The sequence below is a fragment of the Dermacentor andersoni genome, chromosome 1, assembly GCF_023375885.2.
Source record: "Dermacentor andersoni chromosome 1, qqDerAnde1_hic_scaffold, whole genome shotgun sequence".
NCBI lineage: Eukaryota > Metazoa > Arthropoda > Arachnida > Ixodida > Ixodidae > Dermacentor > Dermacentor andersoni.
This window is the reverse complement of record NC_092814.1, coordinates 374,332,737-374,360,724: the sequence shown is the minus strand read 5'-3', so window position 1 is coordinate 374,360,724 and position 27,988 is coordinate 374,332,737. Positions and strand designations below refer to the sequence as shown.

The following is a 27,988-nucleotide window of genomic DNA, read 5'->3' as shown; positions in this document are numbered from 1 at the left end:
TGAGTACGAATGAGCCTGGCTGAGTAGAATTTCGGTGAGTCTGATGCCGAGTGAGCCCGGCTGAGTAGAATGTTGATGAGTCTGAGTACGAGTGATTGCTAAACAAAATATATATTTCGTGAGTGAGTCTGAGTGAGTTTTGTTTATTTTGCCAACCTGTGATCTTGTGCCACTCAAGTTGCCAGTTTTGTACATTTAATTTGGCACGCTCTTGTAAAGTTTTCACACTACGAATAGTGCAAAAGGCCTGTGTCAGTAATAGCGAGACATAAATGCTTGTGTTGTCTTCTCATCATCCATGTCCTTTATGCTGTTTGGGGTACAAAACCTAACCAATTATACCAAGCTGACACCACACTGAGCTTGCAAGACTTGCCTTCCTGTGGATTGGCGCTGCAGGCAAATTTCCTGCAAGCCTTTCCATGCCAACTGGCTATTTGTTTTCCTCAATTCTTTCTTCTTGCACACATTCAGGATGGTCGTATTGAAGGCTGCCCACTGGATGAAGTCAAGGAGGACATGTACGTGCTCACGCTTGCCTTGGACACATCTGGAAACAGGTGAGCTTACCTAGAGGAGCTTTAGAAAGACCGAAAGCTGAGCTAGTTTGTGCTGGTTCATTTTTTTTGCAAAGGTACTGCATCAAGAAACAAATGTGAAAAGTCAGATCGTGCCGGGCTCAGCACATAGTTCTCGGACGCACAGTATTCCTTTTAATCCTCATCTTGGCAGGCAGTGCACTGGGCCACAACTTTGTAGTACGACAAGCCCCTGTGCAGTGAAAAATGGCTGACTGCTCAGCGCCCATATAAAACAGTTCTGCGACAACATTCTAGAGCTACTATTTATGCTGCAATTCTATTCTCATAAGACATCAGAGAGATAATCACAAAAACAGCAATGGAAATCAGCACACAAGGAAACAAGTTTACAGTGAATTCTCACTTGAGTGAACTTCAAGAGACCAAGCAAAAAAGTTTGCTTAAATAAAAGTTCACTAAACTGTATATTTTTTAGAATATGGAACAGCATAGGGTACAGCAGACATATAATCAAAAGTGTGAAATGCAATTTATGGAGTTGTATGTGCGGTGCTCACGCATACCTTTGTTTCCACCAGCTGCAGTTCGTGTCACATTGACGTAATTTTCGCACGTACACTTAGATTGGAGTCTACTTCACCTTTGGTGACCAGATTCTTAGTGATAGGACATGGTACTCTAGAGTACTTTGCACATATGCAGGGTTCTACTAAATGCTCCCTGTCGTGTTTCATTCCATGAGTACTGTACATCAGTATATCGGAAGTGCAAATTTTCATTTGCACTGATGCTCAGCGCAAGAAGTAACAAAGCTGTCCAGAGAGTCTGTGTTTCTGTGCACTTCTTCTGGCACAGCTTGTTGCTGAGACACAATGTCTCGGAACTTTCCAAAGCATTCTACAGCCTCAGTTACAGGATTTGAATCTGCCTCTGCCCTTGCATCTTGCTCACTGCTTTCGCTTTCTTTAGGCAAACACACGAAAAAATTTCCAGATGTGATAGTTCAGCACAGGTAGCGAGCTCACTGTCACACTGCACATACTCTTCAAGCAAAGTGTTGCTGTCAACATCCAGCTGTCAACAGACCTCTGTCCACATCATGGGGCCAATCACCTCGTTGCGCTTTTGCTTTCGCTTGCTTTCACCGCACAGGTGGGAAAGGCCGGATTTATGGCCACAGTTTCTAATTGTTACAGGTGTTACCGTCCACCAGGAGGCTGTCACCATCTTGGCCGGCTGCCTAACATTGATGGGGACATTGTTGCCAATCCTTGTGTTGATTAAAATCTGCTGAATAAGCCACCATCAATGCTCGGCCTTCAAGTTTCAAATGACGCTTAAGTCAAGCGGTTGAAGCCATAGAGTTTCATACAATAATTACTAGAGAGAACTCTGGTGCTAGTGTCTACAGGAGCTACAATTGGAGCTGTTGTACCAGCATGGGAATTATGGGAAGTACATGGATTAGTCTAAATTTCATCCTTCTGACCTCAGTCGGCTTTGTGACTTCGTAAACTTTTTATTTTCAACAATGTGCTGTGTAATAAGTGTAATAAAACTGCACTTAGTACCTTTACAACACAGACTTCATTTTGTTCTATCACACTTCTTTGTTCTCTTTTCTCCCCCTGCCCCTTGTCTTGTTTCAACTTCTTCTATTTGCAGGCCGTCATAGGATTGACCAACGGGCGAATTACCTTAGCATCTAATATCTTTTGGTGTTATTACTATTAAATATTAGTGTAAGAGCAGGGACATTTGAGAGTTGCAAAATATTCTGATGTGTGCATTTTCCAAACCTTGAACTATGTGTATAACAATGCATCAAATTTTTCATTTTTATAAGTTTATTTCTTTTTTTTTATTGTTTTTATTCATGAGTAAACAGTACATATATACCAACATAAAATTTTTTTTCTCACTTTACGGTACCCCTAGAAAAATTACGGTAATTTTTTTCGTAATAGGCCCCTCAGAAGAATTAGAATCTGCAGTAAAAAAAATTAACCCTGGGCGGTCGCATATGGCAAAAAACATCGACCCTCAAAGGGTTAAGTGTCATAGACGGCATGAAAATGTGATGCTCGGGGGCTCTTGATAAGTGGTAAGGAGGTGTGTGACAGCAAGAATAAGCGATACTTGGTGCACACTGTTTCGGACTTCAAATAAATTTTCTTTTTCTAAGTGAGAGCAAATTGCCACTGCTCTTTTCCTACTGAGAAAACCTGTTGAGTGAATTAGCAGGTATGAAAATCAAGGTGCATGTTGAAGTCAAGGGCATTGCACTTTTCATTGCTCATCATCATGAAAATTGAGTGAGCGTTACAACAGAGGCCACATTAGAGTAGGTGTGTGGTAGTCAAAGGCATTGCACTTTTGATTGCTCGTCATGGAAATCGAGTGAGCATTGGGAGTAAATGGGAGTAAATACAGTATGTTCTATTGATGGCTATGCTCAGGGAACGCCTGGTCCTGCGCTGCAACCGCAACTTCAGTGATCTCCCCGTGAGTCACCAGGAGAACTGGCGCCCTCAGCCACGCACCGTGCGGCAGACAAGTGCTGTGCAGCAGCTGTTTCGTGCACGCCGGGATGCTGAGGCTGACGTGCTGCAGACGGGTGAGAAAAGATCGCAACTCGTACTGATGGGCTCCTATTGTCCACAGCATGAGGAGCATGGTGCTTCTGCACAATTTACCACATCTTATCATAACCCACACCAAGGAGATCCAAAATTTAGTAGTAAAGTCGGGGTGTGCGTTATATGCAAATTTCGCCTTGAGTTGTGGCTTCACGGCAGCGCGGCATGCATTGTCAGGAAGTCACACCTCACGGCTAGGTTCTCTACCATTCAAAGTTTCGTTATCTCCTAGGGAACCCCACCCCAGCATGTTAAAGCGCCCTTCTCCTCTCACTTATGGTTGCCCATTCACCTCCTCTTTACAGGTCACCATTTTGCATTTAGTAGTTTGCTAATAGTGCACGTGGCACCTGCACACTAGAACTTGGATCACAGGGAGCTGTGCTCAATGGCCTTCCTTCACAGCAGGAGCTGAAGATAAAGCTGTAGTCACACAATAGAACAAATCGCTATTTGAGCTTGCTGATTGCATATTTCATGATCATACGTCACCTGTGTGCTGTCCATGCGAGGGCTCCTCCTTACTTCAATGTTCCATGCCGCATTATTGGTTATAACAATTAAATCTGGCTGCTGGGTTTTTGCACTGAAAAGAAAAGAACATGAAATCTAGGAAAAGAAGTCAAAGTTTTACCTGAAAGGCTAAGCATCAATCGCGACAGCAAATTATTGGACAGCTATGCAAAGTATTTGTAGTTGTTTTATCGGCCATTTAAACTCCTAAACATTCGCTTACTAAATAAATTGACAAGCATTGTGTCACGCACACACAGGCAAACATAAACACATCGCACTCGATGACCCTGGACACTCGCTGTCAAAACACTGACGTGAGGAAGAGCAGTAACAGCAGCAAGCGAATTGACCTTCGTGCTGCCTCTCCCTTCAATGTGAACTAAGCAACGAGAACATAGCACACATGATGCTATCAGCTTTGGGTGCGCCTACACTCGACTCATCGCAGGTTGCTTTCAAGATAAGGCCCGCGTGGTCATGCCCAGCCATGCCATACGCAGCTGCCGCCAGAGTAGACCCCGCCCCCCGGTGCCTTGTCAGCGATAGAAGACGGCGCGCTTCCTCCCTTGTGCATGTGGTATTGAGCCACCATCCTTGGCTCACCATCGCACGCTTTCACTCGCACCCATAGTATACAGTGCGCGGCCATGTTATTGTACTTGGACTTTATACAGAACATCACGGTGATGGCCACAACGATAGCGGTGATTTGCCTGGAGTGTCCATATAATTGCTATCGCAGTAAAAGCTCACTAGCCACTTTGCCACACCCTCCTATGTGCCACACACCCTGCACAACAAGCCTTCGTTCCATCGAGGCGCTGGCCTCGCACTCCCCTCTCTCTTCCGCTAGCTTGCCAACGTCTCAGGGATGAAAGGGAGACTGGAAAGGGACAACAAAGGGGTGCCATGTGCGGTCTGCGGCACAAAGTGGCAAAGAGGCTCGCCTTTTTTTTTATTTCCTGGATTTCACATTCCTTCTTTTTGTTTCGGTGCAGAAATGAATAATGCAGCATGGGAACATTGATGTAAGCAGTTTGTTTTACCATAGAACACAAACAAATTCACGGTGCAGCAGCTGCTCATTGTTGCATCTGAGTGTGGTTGAAACCAGTAATGCTATAAGTAGATTCAACTGTACGTCTTTGTCTAATTAAAATGTTTGAATTGTTCTCTCCTCTGTATTTTTCGTGGAACCAGGTTATAACAATGGGTTTTTGAGGCAACAATGCGACGAAGGCGTGCCATGCGGGATGCGTGGCACAGGGGTAAAGGTGACTAAACAACTTGCAGTTTTTTTGTTTTTTTTTCCAAGCGAAGCTTGTATTGCCTCACTCGTGTCAGTGCTGCCGTACAAAAAAATTCAAGCTGTGCTAAAATAAAAACTGCTTGTCAGGCTGCGGATTTGTCAGGCTGAACCACCAACCTCTGGGTTGTGAGACCACCACGCTAACCCATTCAGCCACTGTTGATTAATCATACGTGCCCTTTAAAGCGAGGTTTTATATGCATGAAGAAATAGACGCAGCACAAGGCGCGAGGTAATCACAGGCGTCCCCTCCCTCCAGAGGAGGGAAAGGGTGTGATTGCGTGTTCATTTGCCTCACGCCTGCTGTTTCCCACCAGTTCAGGCCAGGCAGTCAGCTGGGTAGGCAGAATTTGGTTCGTTCGGCCAAAGAGCAGGCTGCGTTGAAGGAACGGCAACGGGTGGGGGCCACGCATTCATGCGTTCGGCCGAAGAACAGGCAGCATTTCATGAACACCACCGTGAGGAAACGCAAAGCCGAGGCGTTACGACAACAAAGAGTCGCAGATCCCAAGAATCGCTTGCACCCGTCTTCGCACTAGTGGAAGGGCGGTCAATATAAAAAAAATATATATATGTACTTTTTGTCTTATGGTGCACACACCCAGTAGCCAGATTTAACTGTTATAACCGATAATGCACCAAAGGAGCACTCTATTAAGCAGGTTATTTTGCCATAGAACACATACAAAAGTTGACAGTGCATCGTCTGCTTATTGTTATATTCAATATATTGTTAAAACTGGTATCATTATAAGCAGGGTGTCGAACCAAACCTGAACTTAAACGGAAAACCGTACCCGGACAATAATTTTGGGCGGAACTGAACCCGAACCGCTATGCTTGGGACGTGCTCGAACACGAACCAAACCCGAACTGAAAAAAATAACTTACTAGTTCAGCACGAAACGGTTCAAGCATATAAGGCGACAGCAGGTGCTCAATAGTTTGCACGATTGTTCGAATAACTGCGCTTTGTCAGTCGCTGCTCTCTGCTAGCAGGTTGTTACGACTCATGCATTGCGTTTTATGCGAGAAAGGGGCTAGACGACGGGTATGTGCTGCTAACTACGGCCACTTCAGCAGAGGCACTAGCACTTCTAAAATCGGCCATGCCAGTCGTGTTCTGCAGCTGAAACGTTGTTTCAGGGGCTCCACGGAATCATCATTTCTGGTGTTGCTCCTCATTCAGCCTTTAGGTCAACTTCTTACTAAGACTACATAAGTCGAAGGTAAAAACGGATGCCAACCAGAAACATTAAAAGAAAAGAAAACAACACGTTTCGGCTCTCATATGGGGTCCTTGTTCAATATGAAAGCAAAGCCCCATATTGTGAACAGGGCCCCTGTATGGGAGCCAAAACATCTTGTTTTCTTTTCTTTTAATGTTTTTGGTTGGCGTCCACTTTTACCTTTGACTATAGCAATCCCAACCAGGCAAGTTTTTGTCCAACTCTTGATTTCATTTAGACTAGATACATTATATCAACACGGTTAGCAGGAAAGATATTAGTACAGCCTCCCATGACAAGTACAGCTCGGGGTTGGAGGTTAAAGGGTTAAATGAAATGACCGGGGTTGTTGGAGAAGTATGGGAGAGGCCTTTGCCCTGCAGTGGGCGTAACCAGGCTGATGATGATGATGATGATGATGAATTTCCCTTCCTTTTGCATCCAGTGCAGGGAACACCATCCTCGTCGCCCAAAGCTGCCCAGCCAACCGTGGCTCCCGTTGCAGCCACGGCCACCCTCTCCGAGTCCACAAAAAAAGCCTCCACTGCACCGCCCTCGCAGCAAACAACTGTGGGCCGCTGTGCCAGTGCCAACTTGCCCGTGCACAAGGACATAGTGGATGGTGTGGCCGTCTACAGCTTCCAAGTGAGTGGGGCTCCCCATTCATGCAGTGTTCCACAGCAAGGCCGCACAAAGCTCGTCTGTAGGACCCAGTTAGTATCATCTCCCACATCTTACAGCGGACAGTCGGGGAGTGCAACTTTGTAGTTCCTTGACATCATGCAATTATTGGGGTGTCTGCAAACACACACTATGCCGCCGGAGGAGACAGGTTGAGACAAAGGACAACCAGAGTGCCAGAGCAGGAGCGCGGGTGTAGACATGAAAAGGTGGACAGCAGGCAGGGTAACAGCTGTCATTTGTTGGCACAATGACATAGCACTGGGGAGCCACTTATAATGTAAGTCGCTGGAGTTGCGAATTTCTGTATTATAAGCGGTACTGCACTATAACCAAACATAGTTTTCAAAGTATAATTATGTGCAAAACGTGTAGACCAAGAAACCACGTCTGTCCGGGAATTGTATCAAATGACCGGAATCTGCCCTCAATTTAGTTTGCGAGATGGTTCCTCCATTTTCCCAAGTGCCGTACCCCCACTGCAAATATAATTTTGTTGACTCTGCACCAAACCGCAGCTTTGACCGCCGACTCCTGATGAGATGGCGCTGGTTTGGCCAAGCTGGCAGGGGTGTCAGGCAGTGTATCCTCACGAGAAGCTCACCCTTGATTGTATTCAAGATGAAGACAGTAAATCCTCGTTATAGTGGACCCTGATAATTCAACAAAAATTTTGTCTTATCCGAAAGCCGTAATATCCGAGACACCTCACTTCTGAAACTTTAGTCGTGATATCTAACAACTTCATTACAAAGAGTGAGTGAAGAATGTTCAAAGTAAAGAACAACCAAAAAAGTTGCAGTTTCGCCCGAAAGGCGAAGCTGCAATAGCAAATTAAGCGAGATAAGTGCGGCAGCAGCAGTGAGTGAATTGACCTTCGTGCTATTCCTCGCTTAAACACGAACTAAATAATATCGAAATCACAGCGCATACGAAGCTACCGGCACTGGGTGTACTTTGTCCACATTACAGATTGCTTTCAAGATACGGCGCCCGCGCGGCCGTGCTATTAACAGTAGCCACCAGAGCAGAATGTTCCCCTCTCTTTCACTCGCCTCCCCCCCCCCCCCCCCCCCCCCGCTTTTTTTCCTCTCTCCGTCATGTGCAAGATATTGAGCCACGATCGTCAACTGACCCTCGCAAGTCAGTTGCCAGCCCGTGTCGATCAACACGGCAAAAGTCAATTTTATACGCCCAATTTTGACAAAAATTGCCGCTGCTTTTGTCCACCGTAGCCGATAGTCCGTTGTAGCATGGTCCGTTAAAAGCGAACTTTGTTGCATTAATAAAATAGGTAGAACAAACTTATGCTGAAATATGGTCCGTTACAGTGGAATCTCGATGATACGATCACGACTAGAACGAATTTCCGGATGATACGAATTTTTCTGTGGTCCCGGCCGAGCCCCATTACTTTGCAACGTGCTAGAGAACGGTTGTTACAAATAGATTTTCAACCCGCGTCGGTTGATACGAAAATTACCGAAGACACTTTGGAAATTCTAAAGTGTGCTTGGCGAAAGCCAGACGCTGCTGCCGTCTGCGCTCCGCTTCCCTGGCTTTGCTGTTCGGTGACATGGAGAGTCGCTGCTGCCGCTTTCGTTCTGCTTCCCTGCCTTTGGTACCCGGCGATCTAATCTGTCGCTGGGGACATGTTAAGTTGTCGCATGCGCATTCGCTCCTTGTTCTTCTGGCGTTTGGTGTTGGGGGAATCCGGCGTCCGCTGCCGCTTCCCCGAACCGCTTGGCACAGAATCACTGGACCGCTTCGGTGCCATGCACCTTACTCACTTGACTGCAACGAGACGTCTGGTGAAGGAGCGGCGGTGCAGCTGCCACCGCCGACGTGCGTGCGCTCGTTCTACTGCTACTGTGTGATGTCACGGTTGCTATGCACAGCTGCGCCCCCCATCGGCGTGCCGGTTGCTAAGAAGGGGAGGAGGTTCTGCAGAGGAGAGGCCACAGTTGGCACGATTCCAGCGCACGGACGGACGCGAGCATGAGCCATTAAAGGCTTTTGCCTTAATAAACTTTTCCTCCTTTTCCGCGTGCCATCGGACAGAGTGGCTGTTGTGCTTCGGGCCGTGTTCTTTGTGTTTGCGCCATTTTGCCTAGTTGCAGTGAGCTATGTCTCGCAAGCAGAAAGCGTTCTCCTTTAAGGGGAGACGCGGGTCGAAAAACGGCGATTTTCATTAAAAAAGTCAGTTTTATGTTTTTGACTGTTTCAGCAAGATTGATCCCTCCTCTTTCACATATAAAGAAATCAGAGCCATAAATGATCGGTAAATTGTAAGTAAACTCGGTGAAAGCACTCAAGGTGGCAAGAAAAGGTGGCCCATTTTCCAGCGCGTGATGCGTCAAATCTCGGCGTCGCAAGCCATTGGGCTTGTGCAAGGCAGTAGGCCTATGCTTTTTCTCTCCGAGGTCGGCTTTGCTGCGTCACAATCTCCCCGGGAACTAATAATAAAAACAACATTGCTCCGCCAGAACCAAGTGCTTTCGCTGTATATCTAAATCACGTGGTGCGATTCCAGCCATTCCATTGGCTGCTGGCGCACGACACGGCCACAGCTTGTCTGTTCTTCCTGCGACGCGCAGCCCTCTCAACGTGTTTCCAGGCTTTCACGCATTTTTCGGCTCCTTGTTTCGATGGATTCCGTGAAGAAATGCGATTTCCGATCTCGAAAGTATCGGTCGAAGCACAATGTCAATTGAGTCAAGGGAGATGTCCGCAGCGGCTAAGCCTAACCTCGGTGACGGCGACGCTTTCAACGGTTCAGAGCCGGCCGGCCGCTCAAGATTCGTTGACAGCGCAGACGAATTCGTCAGCGCATCGGAGAAAAAGTTCAGAATCTACGACAATCAAGATAGGAGCGGCGAGGAGTCGGCAAGCACCTTTATCTGCGAGATCGCCATTGTGAACACACTGGTGAGCGCTGCGGCATGTCCGGCGTGCAGACGGCGCAACCTTTTTATCCGTGAGTTGGCCAAAAAACGGAAAGGGCAGCCGTCGTTTTTGGAGTTGTGTTGCAACAATGCAGCGTGTACCACATTCGTTATCTCGTCAACGTATTCGTCGCGGCGTGCATCTCCGGCAGACGACGCTAACAGTGGAGCGCGCCCTTCAGCCAGCCCAAGAAAGAGTTTCGCTGTGAATCAATCAAGGCAGTGGTTGCAGTGTGCGGCGCATGCAATTGCAGCTGGACACAATCAACTTGTCCGATTTTGTGCAGTTCTTGGCTTGCCAAAACCGATGCACCATAAATCGTTCACCGCCATAACAAAGAAAGTGCACCTCGCTGCTACAAAAGCAGTGTCTGATAACTTGGAGTTGGCTTAGAAAGTAACAGCACAGGAAGTGGGTCAGCAGGGTGCTCACAAAGACTCTGAGGGAACGACATATGGCGCAGGTGAATTCTAAAGTTGTGCAGTGGATCTAGATACCCTGACCTGCATTATGTGCAATTTTTATATAGATTTCAGCGCTACAACACAAATAAAGAACTAACTTTCAGTTGTGTTTTTCTCAGCTTCATATTTTTGGCCAAACACAGCTTTGGTGCACGACATTTGATGTACTTATTGTGGTCCAATCAAGACCAGATTTGGTGTGCATAATCTTTAAGATGTGTAGAAGGCACTTGTCTAGGTTTTAATGCAATCAGTTTATTTTTAAGAATGGAAATGTTCCATACACTTGGGTACCAGTCACTGAAAACGAAGCACCATATATGAAATTCTCTCAAATGTTGCCTGTCAAGGGAATTGCATTATCTTGGTTATCAGCGCTCAGCGGAGAGTTAAGGACAAGAAAAGCCATGTTGCACTGCTATATCATGCCAACTGCTAGCTCCAGTAGCTGCACAAACATGCACTGTTTCCCACTTATGCATGGCACTTAGGACATGAAAGCATCGAGCTAGCTTAAAACTAAAAACATATTTGTATTGATGATATCAAGCTATATAAGTGGTACAATTTTCATTTGCCTAGCATTAATATTTAAAACAAAAGGGTTTCTGAGGAGCGTCTCCCCTTAAGGAGAAATTAGACATTCTTCGAAAGTTCGATGAGGATCCCAAGAAGAAGCGGACGGAGTTGGCTAAGGAGCTAGGCCTCGCAACATCAACACTGAGCACAATTGTTGCACAGCGAGACTCTATCGTGAAAAACGTGCTTTCGTTCAACGTCAACGCGAAGCAAGCGAAGACCGCTCAGCACGTGAACCTTGAGGAGACTCTCCTGACTTTGTTTAAATAAGTAACCGCAGCTGGTGTAAATATTGACGGTAAAGACGGCGGGAGAAAGCCGACGAGTTTGCACTTGCTGTGCACATCGATGGATTCCAAGCCTCAGGTGGGTGGCTGCAGCGTTTTAAGACTAGGCACAGTCTCGTTTATAAAAGCGTTTGCGGCGAAGCGAAAAAAGCTGACGAGGAATTTGTCAGCGACTGGCTAGCGAAGCTGCCCTCACTCATCACGGGGTATGAGCCTCGTGATGTTTTTAATGCTGATGAGGCAGGTCTGTTTTTTAACCTGCAACCCGAGAAGAGCCTCTGTTTAAAAGGTGAAGCATGCAAAGGAGGCAAAAAAAAGCAAAGAGCGCATTACGGTTCTCTTATGCTGTAATGCCGACGGATCAGAGAAACTTAAGTTCACGATAATTGGCAAGTTTCAAAAACCCCGCTGCTTCAAGCACGAGAGCCATTTGCCGTGCGTCTATCGCGCAAACAAAAAGGCGTGGATGACGGCGGCTCTGTTAGAAGAGCTTGTCACTCCATGACAGGAGGATGGCTTGCAAGAATCGGAAGATTGTTCTGTTTCTTGACCAGTGCGCCGCCCACCCGAGGCAAGTAACGCTTCAAAAACGTCAAACTTGTGTTGTTACCCGCGAACACGATGAAGCACCTGCAACCCCTTGACACTGGGATTATAAAGAACGCAAAGCACCATTTCAAGAGCCTTCTTGTGCGCCGCCTACTTGCTAAAATTGATTGAAAGGACGAAGGCGACCTGCGAATAAGCCTCTTGGACACCATCCGTTTTATAGCTATGGCATGGGATTAGGTAACTCCGACTGCCGTAGCAAACTGCTTTGGCAAATGCGTCTTCTTCGGGAGTCCAAAGAAGGTGCCTCGAGAGCTGGAAGGTACAATTGAGGATTCATCATTATCATCATCATCATCAGCCTGGTTACGCATACTGCAGGGAAAAGGCCTCTCCCATACTTCTCTAACTACCCCGGTCATGTACTAATTGTGGCCATGTTGTCCCTGCAAACTTCTTAATCTCATCTGCCCACCTAACTTTCTGCCCCCCCCCTGCTACGCTTGCCTTCCCTTGGAATCGAGTCCGTAACCCTTAATGACCATCGGTTATCTTTCCTCCTCATTACATGTCCTGCCCATGCCCATTTCTTTTTCTTGATTTCAACTAAGATGTCATTAACTCGCGTTTGTTCCCTCACCCAATCTGCTCTTTTCTTATCCCTTAACGTTAAGCCCATAATTCTTCTTTGCATAGCTCGTTGTGTCGTCCTCAATTTAAGTAGAACCCTTTTCGCAAGCCTCCAGGTTTCTGATCCGTACGTGAGTACTGTTAAGACACAGCTGTTATACACTTTTCTCTTGAGGGATAATGGCAATCTGCTGTTCATGATCTGAGAATGCCTGCCAAACGCACCCCAGCCCATTCTTATTTTTCTGATTATTTCAGTCTCATGATCCGGATCCGCGGTCACTACCTGCCCTAAGTAGATGTATTCCCTTACCACTTCCAGTGCCTCGCTACCTATCGTAAACAGCTGTTCTCTTCCGAGGCTGTTAAACATTACTTTAGTTTTCTGCAGATTAATTTTTAGACCCACCCTTCTGCTTTGCCTATCCAGGTCAGTGAGCATGCATTGCAATTTGTCCCCTGAGTTACCAAGCGAGGCAATATCATCAGCAAATCGCAAGTTATTAAGGTATTCTCCATTAACTCTTATCCCCAATTCTTCCCAATCCAGTTCTCTGAATACCTCTTGTAAACACGCTGTGGATAGCATTGGAGAGATCGTATCTCCCTGCCTGACGCCCTTCTTTATTGGGATTTTGTTGCTTTTTTTGTGGAGGACTATGGTGGCTGCGGAGCCGCTATAGATATCTTTCAGTATTTTTACATACGGCTCGTCTACCCCCTGATTCCGTAATGCCTGCATGACTGCTGAGGTTTCGATTGAATCAAACGCTTTCTCGTAATCAATGAAAGCTATATATAAGGGTTGGTTATATTCCGCACATTTCTCTATCACCTGATTGATAGTGTGAATATGGTCTATTGTTGAGCATCCTTTACGGAATCCTGCCTGGTCCTTTGCTTGACTGAACTCTAAGGTGTTCCTGATTCTGTTTGCGATTACCTTATACATACTGTGGGAGATACGGGGTTCTCTCCTCCGTACTCTTGGGACAAAGGAACGACAACACAGTAGTGCAACCAGTCACAAGGGCATTTATTGCACCTTTCATAGATCAATGGCTGCTAGCCGAGTGGCTATCCACAAAACATGCCGATGGGCGCGCGACAAATCTAGAAGTCCGACTCACCGCGAGCGAGCGAATATGTTCGCCCCATGCTGGATCCCAACGCCTGGTCGTTCGCGTGTTCGGTCACGCCAACGGAGGCGCGCTCGAAGGCCGCCACGCGAGGCGGTCTCGCAGAAGCATGGGCGGCGCGCGCGCGCGGTACGTCCGGCGCTGTTCGCCGACCCGCCGGGAAAGAGCAGCCCCTTGTCCCTCGGCGCCCGAGTAACCCCGCCGCGGCGCGACGGTCGCGACATCTCTCGCACCGCGCTTGTACCACGCCGCGGGCGCCAGGCCACGCGAGCCGTGCGGGAAAACAGCATATCAGGGGATGCGCTATGCGGGAAAAACATCAGGGGACGCGCGAGAGTCGCGCATCCCCACATCCCCCCAACCTTAAATCACTACATATTCCGGCGAAACATTTCACACAGTCTAACATCAACACGTGCTTCGCGAACAATGTGGTACATGCAACAGTGGCCGCGCCGGGGAAATGTCCACACGCTGTCCATAACATGCGAGCCGACTGTCCTTGGGGTACACCGCTGGCGTCCGCCGGTCACAGCAGCAGCTTTGCAGACTCGACGGCATCATTCCAGGCCAGGACTCCGGAGACGACGACGCAGTAGTCGGTACGCGCAAGCGTCGCTCGCGCCGACGCGCCCTGCTGGCAAGAGCCGCCGTAGCTGTTGGTGACCGCTGGCTCCTTTGTCCGCCGCCGAGGGTTGTGAGCTGGATGCAGGAGGCCGCCGAAGTCGCTGCGCCGAACTGGCCACAGCATCACCATCGCCCGGGGTGACTCGATCGTACTCCGGGCAGCAGCGCAGACCATGTGCAGGTGACAGCAAGCCAGGGGTGACTCCAATCACGCTGCGTAAACTCAACACACTCGGCAAACACTACAGTAGTGCAAGGGAGAGGAATTCTGCATGCGCATCGCCCACGTGGTACGATGTTCAACTCGGCTAGCAAAAGATCGGGCAGCTACTCAGATGCTAAGTTCACGTGAACGAAGCTCGCTTCCTTGAGCCGAACGAGTAATTTCAATTCGTGCGAGGCTAAATAGAATGAGGGAAGCAAATTGCAACGCCTCAACGCCACGGTCCACCAGGTTGTGTCCCTCCACGTGCGACAGGCAGCTTCGTAAAGCCTTAGGCCTAAATCGTCGCTACTCTGACAACAACCGGCATCCAAAAACAACACCCAAAATGGGCGCAAAACAGGCAGCCGCGAGGAGACGTTAGCTCTGTGAGGTGGTCCTACTCCGCTCGGTGCACACAGCATCCGAGTTGACGGCGCCCACCGTCCCAGACGGTGTCGGAGCGCCCGGTGCCAGGCCGCAATACCAGTCAGCCCGTCGTGGCACCCGTGGCCCGCGGCCACCCGGCTCCCAGAGCCGCGACTTCATCCGAGTCAAAGAGATAGAAGAAGCTATTTACATAAGAAATTCGGACCACCCATGAGGCTTCCGTACTCACTCGCTTCAGGCTTGCCACTGCTCCGCGGGCGCTCAGCCTCGCTCTCCCAGGATGCAGACCACGTGGCTCTCGTACTGACGAATGTCATTAAAAAACACTTGCGAAAAGGCTTAGCATGTTGACGTGTTCAAACACACTACAGCCACCGCCGCCTCGCTCAAGAAAGCACGCCGCCAACGCTAGCGATCAAAATCCACGCTAGCCCTACGCTTCGGTTCAAACAAAGGTCTCGAACGAAGCAAAACTGTTAAATCTATCGTCCGATGCCCCAAGAGGTCCACGTTGGGCAGCCAGATGTGGGAGATACGGGGTTCTCTCCTCCGTACTCTTGGGACAAAGGAACGACAACACAGTAGTGCAACCAGTCACAAGGGCATTTATTGCACCTTTCATAGATCAATGGCTGCTAGCCGAGTGGCTATCCACAAAACATGCCGATGGGCGCGCGACAAATCTAGAAGTCCGACTCACCGCGAGCGAGCGAATATGTTCGCCCCATGCTGGATCCCAACGCCTGGTCGTTCGCGTGTTCGGTCACGCCAACGGAGGCGCGCTCGAAGGCCGCCACGCGAGGCGGTCTCGCAGAAGCATGGGCGGCGCGCGCGCGCGGTACGTCCGGCGCTGTTCGCCGACCCGCCGGGAAAGAGCAGCCCCTTGTCCCTCGGCGCCCGAGTAACCCCGCCGCGGCGCGACGGTCGCGACATCTCTCGCACCGCGCTTGTACCACGCCGCGGGCGCCAGGCCACGCGAGCCGTGCGGGAAAACAGCATATCAGGGGATGCGCTATGCGGGAAAAACATCAGGGGACGCGCGAGAGTCGCGCATCCCCACAATACTTTGTTGGCAACGGACAGTAAGCTGATCGGTCTATAATTTTTCAAGTCTTTGGCATCCCCTTTCTTATGGATGAAGGTTATGTTGGCGTTCTTCCAGGATTCCGGTACGCTTGAGGTCATGAGTCATTGCGTATACAGGGTGGCCAGTTTTTCTGGAGCAATCTGCCCACCATCCTTCAACAAGTCTGCTTTTACCTGATCCTCCCCAGCTGTCTTCCCCCTTTGCATATTTCCCAAGGCTTTCTTTACGTCTTCTGGCGTTACTTGTGGCATGTCAAATTCCTCTAAAGTATTCACTCTTCAACTATCGTCGTGGGTGCCGCTGGTACTGTATAAATCTCTATAGAATTCCTCAGCCGCTTGAACTATCTCATCCATATTAGTAATGATATTGCCGGCTTTGTCTCTTAGTGCATACATCTGATTCTTGCCTATTCCTAGTTTCTTCTTCACTGCTTTTAGGCATCCTGCGTTCCTGAGAGCATGTTCAATTCTATCCATATTATACTTCCTTATGTCAGCTGTCTTGCATTTGTTGATTAACTTGGAAAGTTCTACCAGTTCTATTCTAGCTGTAGGGTTAGAGGCTTTTATACATTGGCAGGTCTTGATCAGATCTTTCGTCTCCTGCGATAGCTTACTGGTATCCTGTCTAATAGAGTTACCACCGACTTCTATTGCACAATTGAGGATTGGGAACGGCTTAATGTCGAGTGCAGAGCTGATGACTTTTGCACGGCAGATGACAATCTCGCCACCTGTGGTGCTCGCACGGTAGAAGATATTGTCAAAGAGGCCACATGCAAGGCTGCTGATTCTAGCGATGATGGCGACAACATAGATATGGGTGATGGCGTAGGACCACCACCGGCGGTTGAAGCGCTGCATGCGCTCGAAGTTCTGAGGCGTGCTATGGCCGCGGATGAAATCAGCGACGCCACATGCACGCATATTTATGGATTTGAACAATGTCTGCTAAGTGACCCGACAAAGAAAAAGAAGCAGAAGGACATTGGAGACTTTTTCTTCAAGAAATAAATGCTTTTTACGTATATGTGCCTGAGTGAGTTAACCTCTGACTCTTTAATTTAGCTAGTTTTAATTGTGTTTTGATGATACGAATTTCAGCTAATGCTAATATTTTTCGTGACCCTGTGAGATTCGTATAATCGAGATTCCACTGTATATCCGAAAGTCTGTTGTGCGCAGGTGTTGTAACAAGCGTAGACTGTATCTGTTAACTTGATATGTTTTCCTGGTTCGGTGTCAACTCCATGGATTTTTCACATCTTCCATCGAAATTCTTTTGTACCGCACTCTAGATATCTGAAAATCTTGACTGTGAAAACATTGGGACTAAGTCTCTTCCCAAAGGTTTCCATGCTTTGTGCGCAGCTGTGATATCACCAAAATATGAGAGGACTGCCAGTTTGTAATGAATTGTGCTTGATTCTATGTTACTCTTATCATATACCGTCCACGGCAGGTTGTGATCGCATTCATAATGCGGGCACAGTGTCGCTGTCACCCCTGACGAAGCCTGAGAAGGTGCATGTGACCTCCGCAACATACAGGCTCAGGTGTGCACGGAGCGTCGTCAATTTGCTCATGCTATGTGCTCTGCATTTCTATGTTTGTGGACTGCGCACTACATTAGCCGAGACAAGGAAATTTCGAGGCCATTTCTTAACAAGGAATTTCCAATGCCTTTTCCGATCCGGTTTCTTATAACTCTTCATCATTGGTCATAGTGACACTCCGCCCTCGTTATTGTTGATGAAAGCATGACATATAATCGAGCGGAAGGCATGGCTACAAAATCGCAACGTGCATGGGCAGTATTCCGGGCTGATCGCTTTTTTGGTATGCCTGCACCAGCGTTTGCTTGGCTCTGCGCAAGGATCGCTGTTGTCCATAGATGCCCGATATGTCGGGTATCGAGCCGCACAATATCGCACAAAAGTGATTTACCGAAAACACCACTCCTGCTTTTGCGAAAAACTTAGCAGCTACTGACACCTATTTCGAAAGGCTCTGTTAGTCTATGCACAGCCAAGGGCTTATATTTTCGTGAATGTGCTTATATCAAAACTCTGCTTATCTCAAAATTTTTCTTGCTTTTTGCAACTTTGAGTTAACATGGTTTTACTGTGCACGTTGATCTGGTGGTACGAGATCATGCCTCATTATATTTTATTGTCTTAAATTCCTTTTTCCAACCTGCCCGATAACTCAGACATTTTTGGGACCCCACCCATAATCAAAATATCAGTCGACAACTGTACTTACTTTGTGCACGCGTTCAGTGTGGACTGCGTGTCGTTCACAAGTGGCCGGGGCGAGAGGCTTCTCCGTCACCTGCTTTGTTCCTGCTGAGTCAGCGCACTGCCTGCCACCGGGCTTTTTCCTCCTCCTCCTCCTCATCACCCATGTCACTCTCCCCTCGGCCAGAGCACTTTATTAAAAAGCGCGCTTGCTGCCTCGCTTCTCAGCGTGATTTTCTGACAATGGCATTATAACTGGTATTTCGTCTCTCGTGGCTCCACTATAAGAGGTATATTCAAACATTGAGTTCTATGGGAAAATAAATGGCAGTCGGAAGAGACCACATTATATCCGGTCCTGCGCTGTAAGTGGTTACGTGATAAGGTGTCCGAGTTGTACAGTCGAACCCACTTATAAAGATACCGGTTTGAACAATATGACGGTTATAACAATTAAAAGCTGCTGCACTATCAACATTTGTATGTTTTCTATGGGGAAATAACCCACTTACTACAATGTCCCTCTGCCGCATTATCAGTTATAACGATGAAATCTGGCTGCTGAGTGTCTGTGCCAAAGGGTTATGAAATGCAAAATTCTTGAAAAGAAAAAAAAGAAAAGGTGAAATGCGAGCCGCTGCACAATCGCCCGCCACCCTAACTGCCGCCACGCACATCTCTCCCATCGCCCTTCCACCCTCCCGAGCACGAATGGGCTGTGCCCATAGCTCTACATTGTGCCACCCTCCGAAACACGAATGGACCGTGCCAACTGCACTGACATCGCTGCTGACACTGCTCCCAGATTGCTCACTTGGCCCACACAGTTGGTTCTTTATTTTCTGGCCCTCATTCTGCGCAATTTGGCTAACGGAATAAATCGCTCATGCTTGTCTTTGTTTGTTGTGTCGAAGTCGTTCCTGGCCACATTGTTTCTCAGCCTCATTTGCCTTGCTGCCGAAGTGGAAGATGGCTGATCCGCCCGCTGACCATCAGCAATGCACAACATTGCCAGTGAAAAGAACGCACACTGCTATAGGTTTGGTAATGAAGTGCCTCTAACCAATGAGGCGAGCGTCGCGAACGCGCTTGCATCGGATAACGACAGTATTGGCCACGATGGCAATGCTGATGCGGTAGGGCAGGCTGCCTCAACATTGACCCCGCGGGAGGTCCTGTAGATGATTCAGTGCCTCATGAGCTTGTTTTTGCGAGGGCCCTTCAGCTTCACCACGTGGAGCACCTGGATACCTTGGAGAACAATGTCGGCAAGCTTCGCGTAAAGCATGCAAGGCTGACGGACATAGGGTTTTCTCGGGAGGGTTTTCTCGGGAAAGCAAGTGGGAAGTACACGGCGAGATGCTTGTGGCGATCTTGCTCCAGTGCTTCTTCTGGATTTTTCAAGCTGAGATGCTGCCATGGCAACCTTCCTGCATTTTAAAAGGCGCCTTTTGGGGCCACCGAAGCGATGCCTCAGCAGAGCTCGTATTTCACTTGCTGCCCGTGTCCCATCTTTGCAGTTGTTATAGCAGTGCTATTCTTGAACGCCGACAGGTGTGGCTTGTTAACAACATGCGATCAGAGGGGGCAGGACGCAGAGTTTAAACAGTTTAATAACACAACACAATCAGAAGCCAGATGGAAGAAGGTGGTGGTGGGGAAGAACTGATCCCCCCACCATTATAGTTTTCTCACAACAGCTACGCCATCCCCCATCTTTTTTTTTTTTTTTTTTCACACAACCCGGTTATAACACTGGAATTTGCGCGTGGCACTTGAATAGTGTTATAAGTGGGTTCGACTGTATTGTACAATGTTTTCTACAGTTAAACTTCAGTAATTTGTATTGCACGGGAGCCAAAAAAATGTCTGAATTAACCAGATGTCAAATTATCAAGGGTTATCAAGAAAACAACAAAGAAGTGCTTACTGTGTCAACACATTTTTATTTGTTGAATGAATTAGCAAATTCTGTTTCAGTTTTGCAGAAATTTCACAGCGTGGCCGTGGCCCGCATCTTCATGCAAGACACGCTTTTCACACTCATGCACACATCCTGAATATTTGTTCGCCTGTGAGCCGGTCGCCAGTAGATCATCCATCCATCACGATATAGCCAGCGCTCTTATACTCGACAGCTTGCACCATGTTTGTAACATTGCATGTGCAGCCGCTGCACTGAGTGAAAATGATACTGTGTCCCACAGGCGCTGCGGATGAAACCACAGTCACTGTTGGCGTAATCATGGATGACGACTATGCAGTTCGAAAGACACGCAGCTGACGTGCGTACTGAGTTAAAAATGAAACTACTGTGTGCTGCAACCTCTGTGTACTAAACTGTGGTCGCTATCGGCGCAATCACGGATGGCGACTATGTAGTTATGAAGGCACGTGGCCAATTCGGGGCTTTGCACAGTGCTAAATGCAAGAATAAAGGCTATGAAGGCACAAATAAGCCCAATACGTTCTAGTGTTTCTATAGTTCACATGATTTCCGTTGATGATTATGGCAATGCAGACTGCGCCGCTTTTGCTTTTTTGCATCGCACATTTGCAGTGCTCTGTGCTGGCCGAGTTGCGAGAGTTGTCTGAATTTACCAGTTTGCAGCCAAATATGTTGTAATTAATGAAAGTTAGATTACAATAAATATTGCATGTGCCTGCCAGGGCCAGAGGATGAGTCCAAATTATCAAATTTTCTGAAATAATGAGGGTCAACTTAGCAAGGTTTTACTGTATTAACATGGTAAGTGGGACTATACAGGCTGTGTCATTGAAACTGAAACTCCAAATGCAGCAACGAGCATTGAGTGGGGATTCAAACAGCAAGCGATGTCCAGATCGTAGTCGAAGACACCGTCAGGCACAGCTGCAATGGCCAGTCAGCTACACCCCACGCTCAGTTGTGGCCGGGAGTTGAGCAGCTAACCAATGTGGGAAGCTTGCCACTCGCCTAGGTGCACTTTTATTCACACCACTCGTTCTGTAACAGTCACTTCCATTTTGTCAGGAGTTTTCTTCTTTTTTTTTTCTTTAAATAAGACTGAAAACCCTCTGAAGGCAAAACTGTGCTGCTGTTTCAGTTTGGGGTGAGCATTGACAAGGAAGCACACGAGGGTCTCTACAGCCTGTACTTCCACAACTGCCTGGTTGGCTCGCTGGGATTCCTCAACAATTCGGCAAATCTCTCGGTGAGTCTCCTTCCATCGTCTGCTCTCTGCACGGTGCATAATCACTTCTGAAATGCAATTGGCGACTTTGAACCATTTGTGCAGAAAGTAAGTCTTAATTCTTCCCTCATTACTGCAGAGTGTTAAACAAAAAAGCACAAAGCAAATTATTGGGAGATATTTGGCAGAAATTCAGTACATTTAGTTTAGCTGGAAAATTTTGAAACTGATGAGTTCTGATGAAAAATGAGAAGATCTTCGTGTACTTGATTTAGGTGCACATTAAAGAAGCTCAAGAGCTAAAAACTAATCCAGAAGCCACGGTCACCTTCATGACCCACTGTGCACTTTCGTTAGATTAAATCCTACAGTTCAGTTTAAGAAGTTGCCACCCAGCATACTGGTGGAATGTGCTGCTAACTTTGGTGTTCCTGAATAGTAAACTTCGCAGTGTAAGAAAAAGTTTGTCCCAGTCTTGGTAAAACCTTGGACTGCTGCCCGTTGGGGGGGGGGGGGGGGGGGTAGTCGCTGTGCCATCTGAGCTAACTAGGAGGCTAGCTGATGCCACTAGTGTGGTGGAGCCGAATTAATCAACAACTCCAAACACTGAAAGCTTAAAATAAAAGAATTCTGAAATGGTGAGGTGCAACGGTCCTAGGTGTAATCCCCAGCCCAGGGGAGGTATTCTGTAAGAGTCCACCTAGTGTTCATTTCGGCCGTTCCTGATTGGCTAGGGTCGCTCGTATACACTTCGCTCGTACAGCTGCATCCAATCAGCAGCGGCCGAAATGGACAGTCCACTAGGTGGACTCTTACAGAATACCCCCCCAGGATGAATTTCTCTTTCATGGTCAGGCACGTTTTTCCACAGCCCCGAAACACAGACAGCTTTGTAGCATTCCACCACAAAAATTTCTCCACTTCGCTCAGTGGCATACCAACTGTTTCTCGAGTGGGTGTGCAAACCACAAGCCATTTGGCTTTCCTTCTCTCTCCACACACACACACTCAATTAATTGAATTTGAATTTTACATTACGTTAACTCTAATGGGTGCCTTATTTTTGCCAAATGTTTGATGGTGCCTTGAATAGTTTTCTGAGGACATCGGAGAGACCAACTATGAATGTCTTATGACACTTGAAAATAGGGGGGGGGGGGGTGAAAAAAACACGAGGGCTCAGTAATTATTTGTAACGCTTCTAACTGGCCCAGGAACACAATAATATTGTCATCCATTGCACTTACTGTGATGTCCCATCCTCTTGCCACGAAATATAAACCTGTTGTTACTCGTAGCTATGTTGAGGCATTAGGAAGCATAGCTGATAGAGGCCGTATCACATGTCTTAACACTTGATTAACAATGTCCTTTTACAGCGAAGCTGTATTGGCTAGGCGATTCATGCGTCGGTCCGCCCATCCGTCTGCCGCCTGTACAACGAAAACTCCTCCAACGAAACCCCATGCACATGCGCAGAAAGACAAAAAGAGAAAGAGAGGCCCACGATTGGCTGCACCAGTAGTGACGTCGGCGCTCCCCGTTGCAGCCTCGCGCGCATGCAGCAGTTTCTCTCCGGCTCCGAAATGGTTAGGCCACGCGCCATATGTACTCCTGAGTAGCAGGAAGCTTTCGATCAGCAGTGCCGCGAGCAGAACCGGACCGGGAACGAGCTCTTCTACGCTGTGCCAATGCTGCAGCTCAGGCACAAGAACAGGCTCTTGCAGCCGAGCGTAAGCAGCAACTGCATACAGAGAATCCGGCAGCCTACCAAGCCGTCGTTTTATGAACTGTCAGGATTAACCCAGTGATAAAACACCGGGGCCGCACATTTCAGCTTCGCTGGTTAACTATCTGTGCGGAGTGCTTGGGCGGTGATTTTTTTTTACAAGGGTTGCGTTTGATCCAGCTGCATTTAACTTTGCACAGAGATTTTCCATAGTGTTCCACACATTCGGAAAATTTGATCTTGGTGGCATTTGTATATACAGTTCTGCAGGGTAGTGGGCTAAATTCTGCCCCACTCGTTAGACACTCTTAACGCTTGCATGCGTAATGTGTTGTCAAAGCCCCAATTACCTACACACTTAGAACTTTGTTTACGCATCACCCATTACCTGATCCTTATTGTATCCAAACAAAGAAGCTGCCTCGTTTAGTTCACTGAGGACACGGCGAACCTAATATGTATATCACATGTAAAAAAGGTTCAAAAGAATGAGGGTTCAATAATTATTCGTAACGCTTCTGAATAAACCAGAAAGGTTAAAACTTTGTGACAGATTGCACTTAAGATGCTGCTCATTCTTTCTAAGCATAAAGTTTCTGAAACGTGAAGATCTCTGGTCACATTGTAAACATAGTTGGTAACAGCATAGTGACACTTTCAAACACTTGCTACTTCTTTTGTTTTTTTGGTGCAAAAGCTGTAGTTAAACGACACGCATTTAATATCACACACAAATTCAGCATACTGTTCCCACTATGTTTGCATAATTCGACGTTGGTTGTAACTCTAATTATATATGCCACGAAAACAGTCCTAAGTTTTACGCCACTCGTAAAACTTACTTATAATGCTACGGACCACTTGCATACGTAATATCTTGCAAAAAGGTGCATTTGCCACATCCATTTGGAAAGTTGCCTACACATTACCCATACGGTGCCCTTAATTTTCCCCAAATTTAAACAAAGTGCCTTGCTTTGTTCACCAAGGACACCAGAAAAACTACGAACCTCGTATGATGCACAAAAATAGGGAGAGAAAGAGGGTTCAGTAATCATTTGCAACACTTCTGCATTTGCAGGAGACCACTACGTCATCGCACGCAGCAGCCAATGGGAGTCGCGGGCTCCCCCGCGTCCTTAAAGAGCACACGCTTCGCCGAATCTCAGCTTTGCGTCTCAGCCGCTGGAAACTTGAAAGCTCTCGCGAGGCCTCCAATCATGAGCGATTTACGCCTCTCCCGCGCTGCCGCTGCTGCCACGGGGGGGCGGGGAAAAAGAAGCATAAGAATGCACGAACAAAACAACACCAAAATGGCGGCACTCGGGGGAGTGGTGAAGAAATGGCGTTCGTTCCAAGTAGGGGTATTTTGAGCGCTCGCTCGCCGCTCGAGGGCTGCCATGGCTCATTATAAACTTTATTTGAAATAGTTTCGCAATGAATTAGACATTGATATTTACAGAAATGGTAGTTCATAAGACATACTGGCTGAATATGTGGTTTTCCAAAAATCGACTTTTTCTAAATTTTTCGGTTTTTAAAGGCCGCGCCCCCCCCTTAAACACTACTCATTGTAAAAACGACAATGTGCATCCTTTGGCTGCACGAGGCCCACTAGCTCAGCATGTGTCGTTGTCTCGAGCCTCGGCGATTTTGTGCCGATGAGCCTGTCAAAACTTCCTGCCAAAGTGCCCCATCAGAAGAAGCTGCCGACCCGGACCGAATTCGAGAAGTGCTAACATGAGTTTGCCAAAGCTGCACAATCCCCACCAGCTTGGTGCATGGTGGCATCTTGTGCTGTAATGGTTTGTGCAATGCCTCACATTATTTAATGTTGACTACAGTCCAGTCTTCCAAATTTTCTAGTGACTTCGAATCTTCTGTTTTCCTGATCATTAAGTCTTTTCTTGCATATTTTGGAATGAGATCTACTGTATAGTGTTCCAAACTGCCTACATTATGTAAGGTTCACTTGACAGTTCTAGTCGTTCTACAGGAAAATTTTGCTACTTCTTTGTCTCAGCTTAGTGAGATACTCAAAAAGAATTTTGCAACACTGGTTGAAGAATGAAAGCAACAAAATTCCCAGCCAGAATCATCATCGGTTAAGTGACATTATATTGAAGTGAACTGTTTTAGGCTTCGACCTGGCAACTATGACCAGAAAAAGAAAAAAAGGCTACTCACACTGGTCTGTATTGCAATATGATAGCTTAGTGGCCCTTTGAGATTTGCATGCTTAGCACTGCACACTTTTTCACGGTAACACCACTGTATAATTACTTCATGACACAGGCCCCCTGCATCAGAAGAAGATGGACATAAAGTGCAGGGAGTCGATATGCATTAATACAATGGCAAAACCTTCTCCAAGTTCTTGCACATGTCAGACATAAATGCCATCAGTTTATGATCCGCATAGCACTCATTCCATTGATTGAATGTTCCAACTCTGACTGAGCTGTGTGATATGGTACTTATCGTGGTGACTTGGCGGCTGTCTCATTGCACTGTTAAGCATGAGGTCACGGGTTTGATTCCCGGCTACAGCGGCCGCATTTCGGTGGTGGGCGAACTGCAATAATGCCCATGTACCGTGCATTGGGTGCAAGTTTAAAGAACCCTAGATGGTCAAAATTTATCTGATGTTCCCCCCACAACGGCATGCCTCCTAATCAGATCATGCATGGCTTTGGTAATTACAACCATAGAACTTATTATTTAATTTTTTTTGTGGGGTATAGTCCACGTAGATGTACACATACAGTGTGGTCCACTGTATGTGTACGTATGTATGTGTATGTAGGGAACATGCAGCTAGTCTTCTGCCATCGATTATTGCTGGGAAATGGCATAAGGCCCCATAGATGACTTTCTCTTACATATAAGTGTATCTGCCATTGATTATATCGGCCATTTCTTTCCAATAAAGTAGAATAAATGTTAGAGTTACATTGACTTTACTACTGGTAGATGTTCCCTTGAACAGTAGACTGTACTGTACACTGTCGTCTTTTATGAAAGGGAACGTGCGAGCACGTGGCCTGTGCTCTGCAGCGGCTGCCTACAGTGCCATCAACCGACAGCTGAAGAAAGCGCATTCGCTTTTGGCGTCATCAATTGGCAAACAAAATAATGAGTCATGGCCGGTGGACAAGCGCTGCTAGATTACGCTTCCTCTCCGCTCGCACAACAAGCGGTGCCTGCAGCGTGTCATCTGCTGCAAACAAATCGAGCGTGGTGCATGAGCATGGTCGAACAGTGCTGTCTCTCGGCTTATGTGAGTTGTGCTTCGCCTAAACTAGGGCTACATAGGTGAGAGCGATGCACTCCAGTGAAGGTTTGGTTGCAGCTTATCTATTACTGAATGATACAGAGTATCATTCAGTGATACTCTGTATCAGTGAATGCCCCCCCCCCCTAGTACCAATACCAAATTTTTCTGGTATACATTTCTTAATTGCTTTTATACGTAACTGTTGACCAAATAATAATGATTTATAATCTCAATGAGAAGGTCATTGCAAGATATGTGTAGAGCTAATGCAGCAGGAGAAGGTGGAATAACAGTCAGTTATGCGCAATGCCTCATGATTTCAAGTGTTCAAGGGACTTCGAAGGGTGCTTCTCTTTTATAGTGTTCCTTTAACCTTTTTCCATACCTCTGACTTCCTTCCAACAGGTGTCCATCTCGGAGCGGAATGATGGCAGCTTCCTGTCAGCTGGGGAGATCCCATTGCCACAGGTCTACTTTCTCATGGCTGTTGTGTTCTTTGCTGTTGGCTGCTACTGGATCTACCTGCTCCGCCAGAGGAAGCAAGTGTTGTTTAGAGTCATTATGGCATGAGGGCTTTTATTATATACCAGGTTGTTGGTTTTCATGAAAACAGACTTTAATAAGTCTATTTCCATTAAAATAATTAACCCTGTGCAGATCTCCTGTGGTATGTAACTCAATTGTCACATCAGCTGGATTATGTACTTGAAGGGGTGGACACTACTTGACAGACTAATTGCTGAGTGATGCTAGCTAACCAAAAATCACTAATTAATTTTAATATTAATCACTTTAGATTGCGGGTTCCTATTGCAGTATTGAAAGCAAGCAGTAATGACATGCACTCATTTAGCAGAAATCTTGTGTATAGCACCTGTTTCAATAAATACATCAAAATATGTGGCGAAATGCATTGGTGTTACAGTTAACATATATTACCACTCCATTTTCTGCAATGCTGGTATGTGTTAATGCTAACATCGCTGCAGTGGAGAAGGAGAAAAAGTTAATGAAAGAAGTATTATCCGAGAAAATCTGAGAAATTTTTGCGTTTTCTACTTGTGGGCATATAAACCAGGAAATTATATGGACCAGGAACCAATTCAAGTTTTGGTGTGTTAGGTTTTAAATTTTTCTGAGGGCATACTCGTTTTGAGGACAAAAAAAAAATACTTGTATTATTTTCCTTTTAAAGCCGGCAGTCACTACTTCTTTTGCTTGCCATATTTCTCATTTGTAAATTGACATTCGGTAGTGGTGTGCAAATGTTTGAAATTTTTAATATAGCTCGAACTTAAGTTTAAAAAATATTCACATTCAGTTCAAGTGCCATTTTATCCAGTAGTGTCTGAATATTTTACATGACACGAATATTTTCGAAGCTTACCAGGGTCGCTATCTTGTATGCGTTCGAAAAGCCGACGTACATTGACCTAGACTGCGATAATGGTGCAGCCTCAACATTCTGCACAGTTTCGTGTAACTTCGCACAGTCATTGTCATGGCAGATGGCATAAGTAGGACAATAAATCCATGGGCTGATTCACATGACAGAGGTGCCTGGGAGCGAGAATGTCATGTGATGGCAGGCATACATTCACACAACATGGTGCAATAACTGAAGGCATAACAAGACATAACAAGAATAACAATAGATTAAAGAATAACAGAACATAACAAGAATAACAAGACGGGCTGCTCTTAGCTTCACTGCACTCCCACAGCGTAATTGTAAAGAGAGGCCAGCCAGA

The 27,988-nt window shown here is 46.8% G+C and overlaps 1 protein-coding gene across 1 annotated transcript in view; it reads left to right on the top strand.

Moving 5' to 3' along the window:
• Positions 1–27,988, top strand: part of LOC126518568 (protein GPR107) — a 126,923-nt gene that overhangs the window by 37,480 nt on the left and 61,455 nt on the right. The window contains exons 4-8 of the mRNA XM_072285866.1: positions 475–560; positions 3,002–3,159; positions 6,681–6,880; positions 21,145–21,252; positions 26,643–26,776. Of these exons, the coding sequence (XP_072141967.1) occupies positions 475–560; positions 3,002–3,159; positions 6,681–6,880; positions 21,145–21,252; positions 26,643–26,776 (686 nt within the window). The remainder of the gene's footprint in view (positions 1–474; positions 561–3,001; positions 3,160–6,680; positions 6,881–21,144; positions 21,253–26,642; positions 26,777–27,988) is intronic.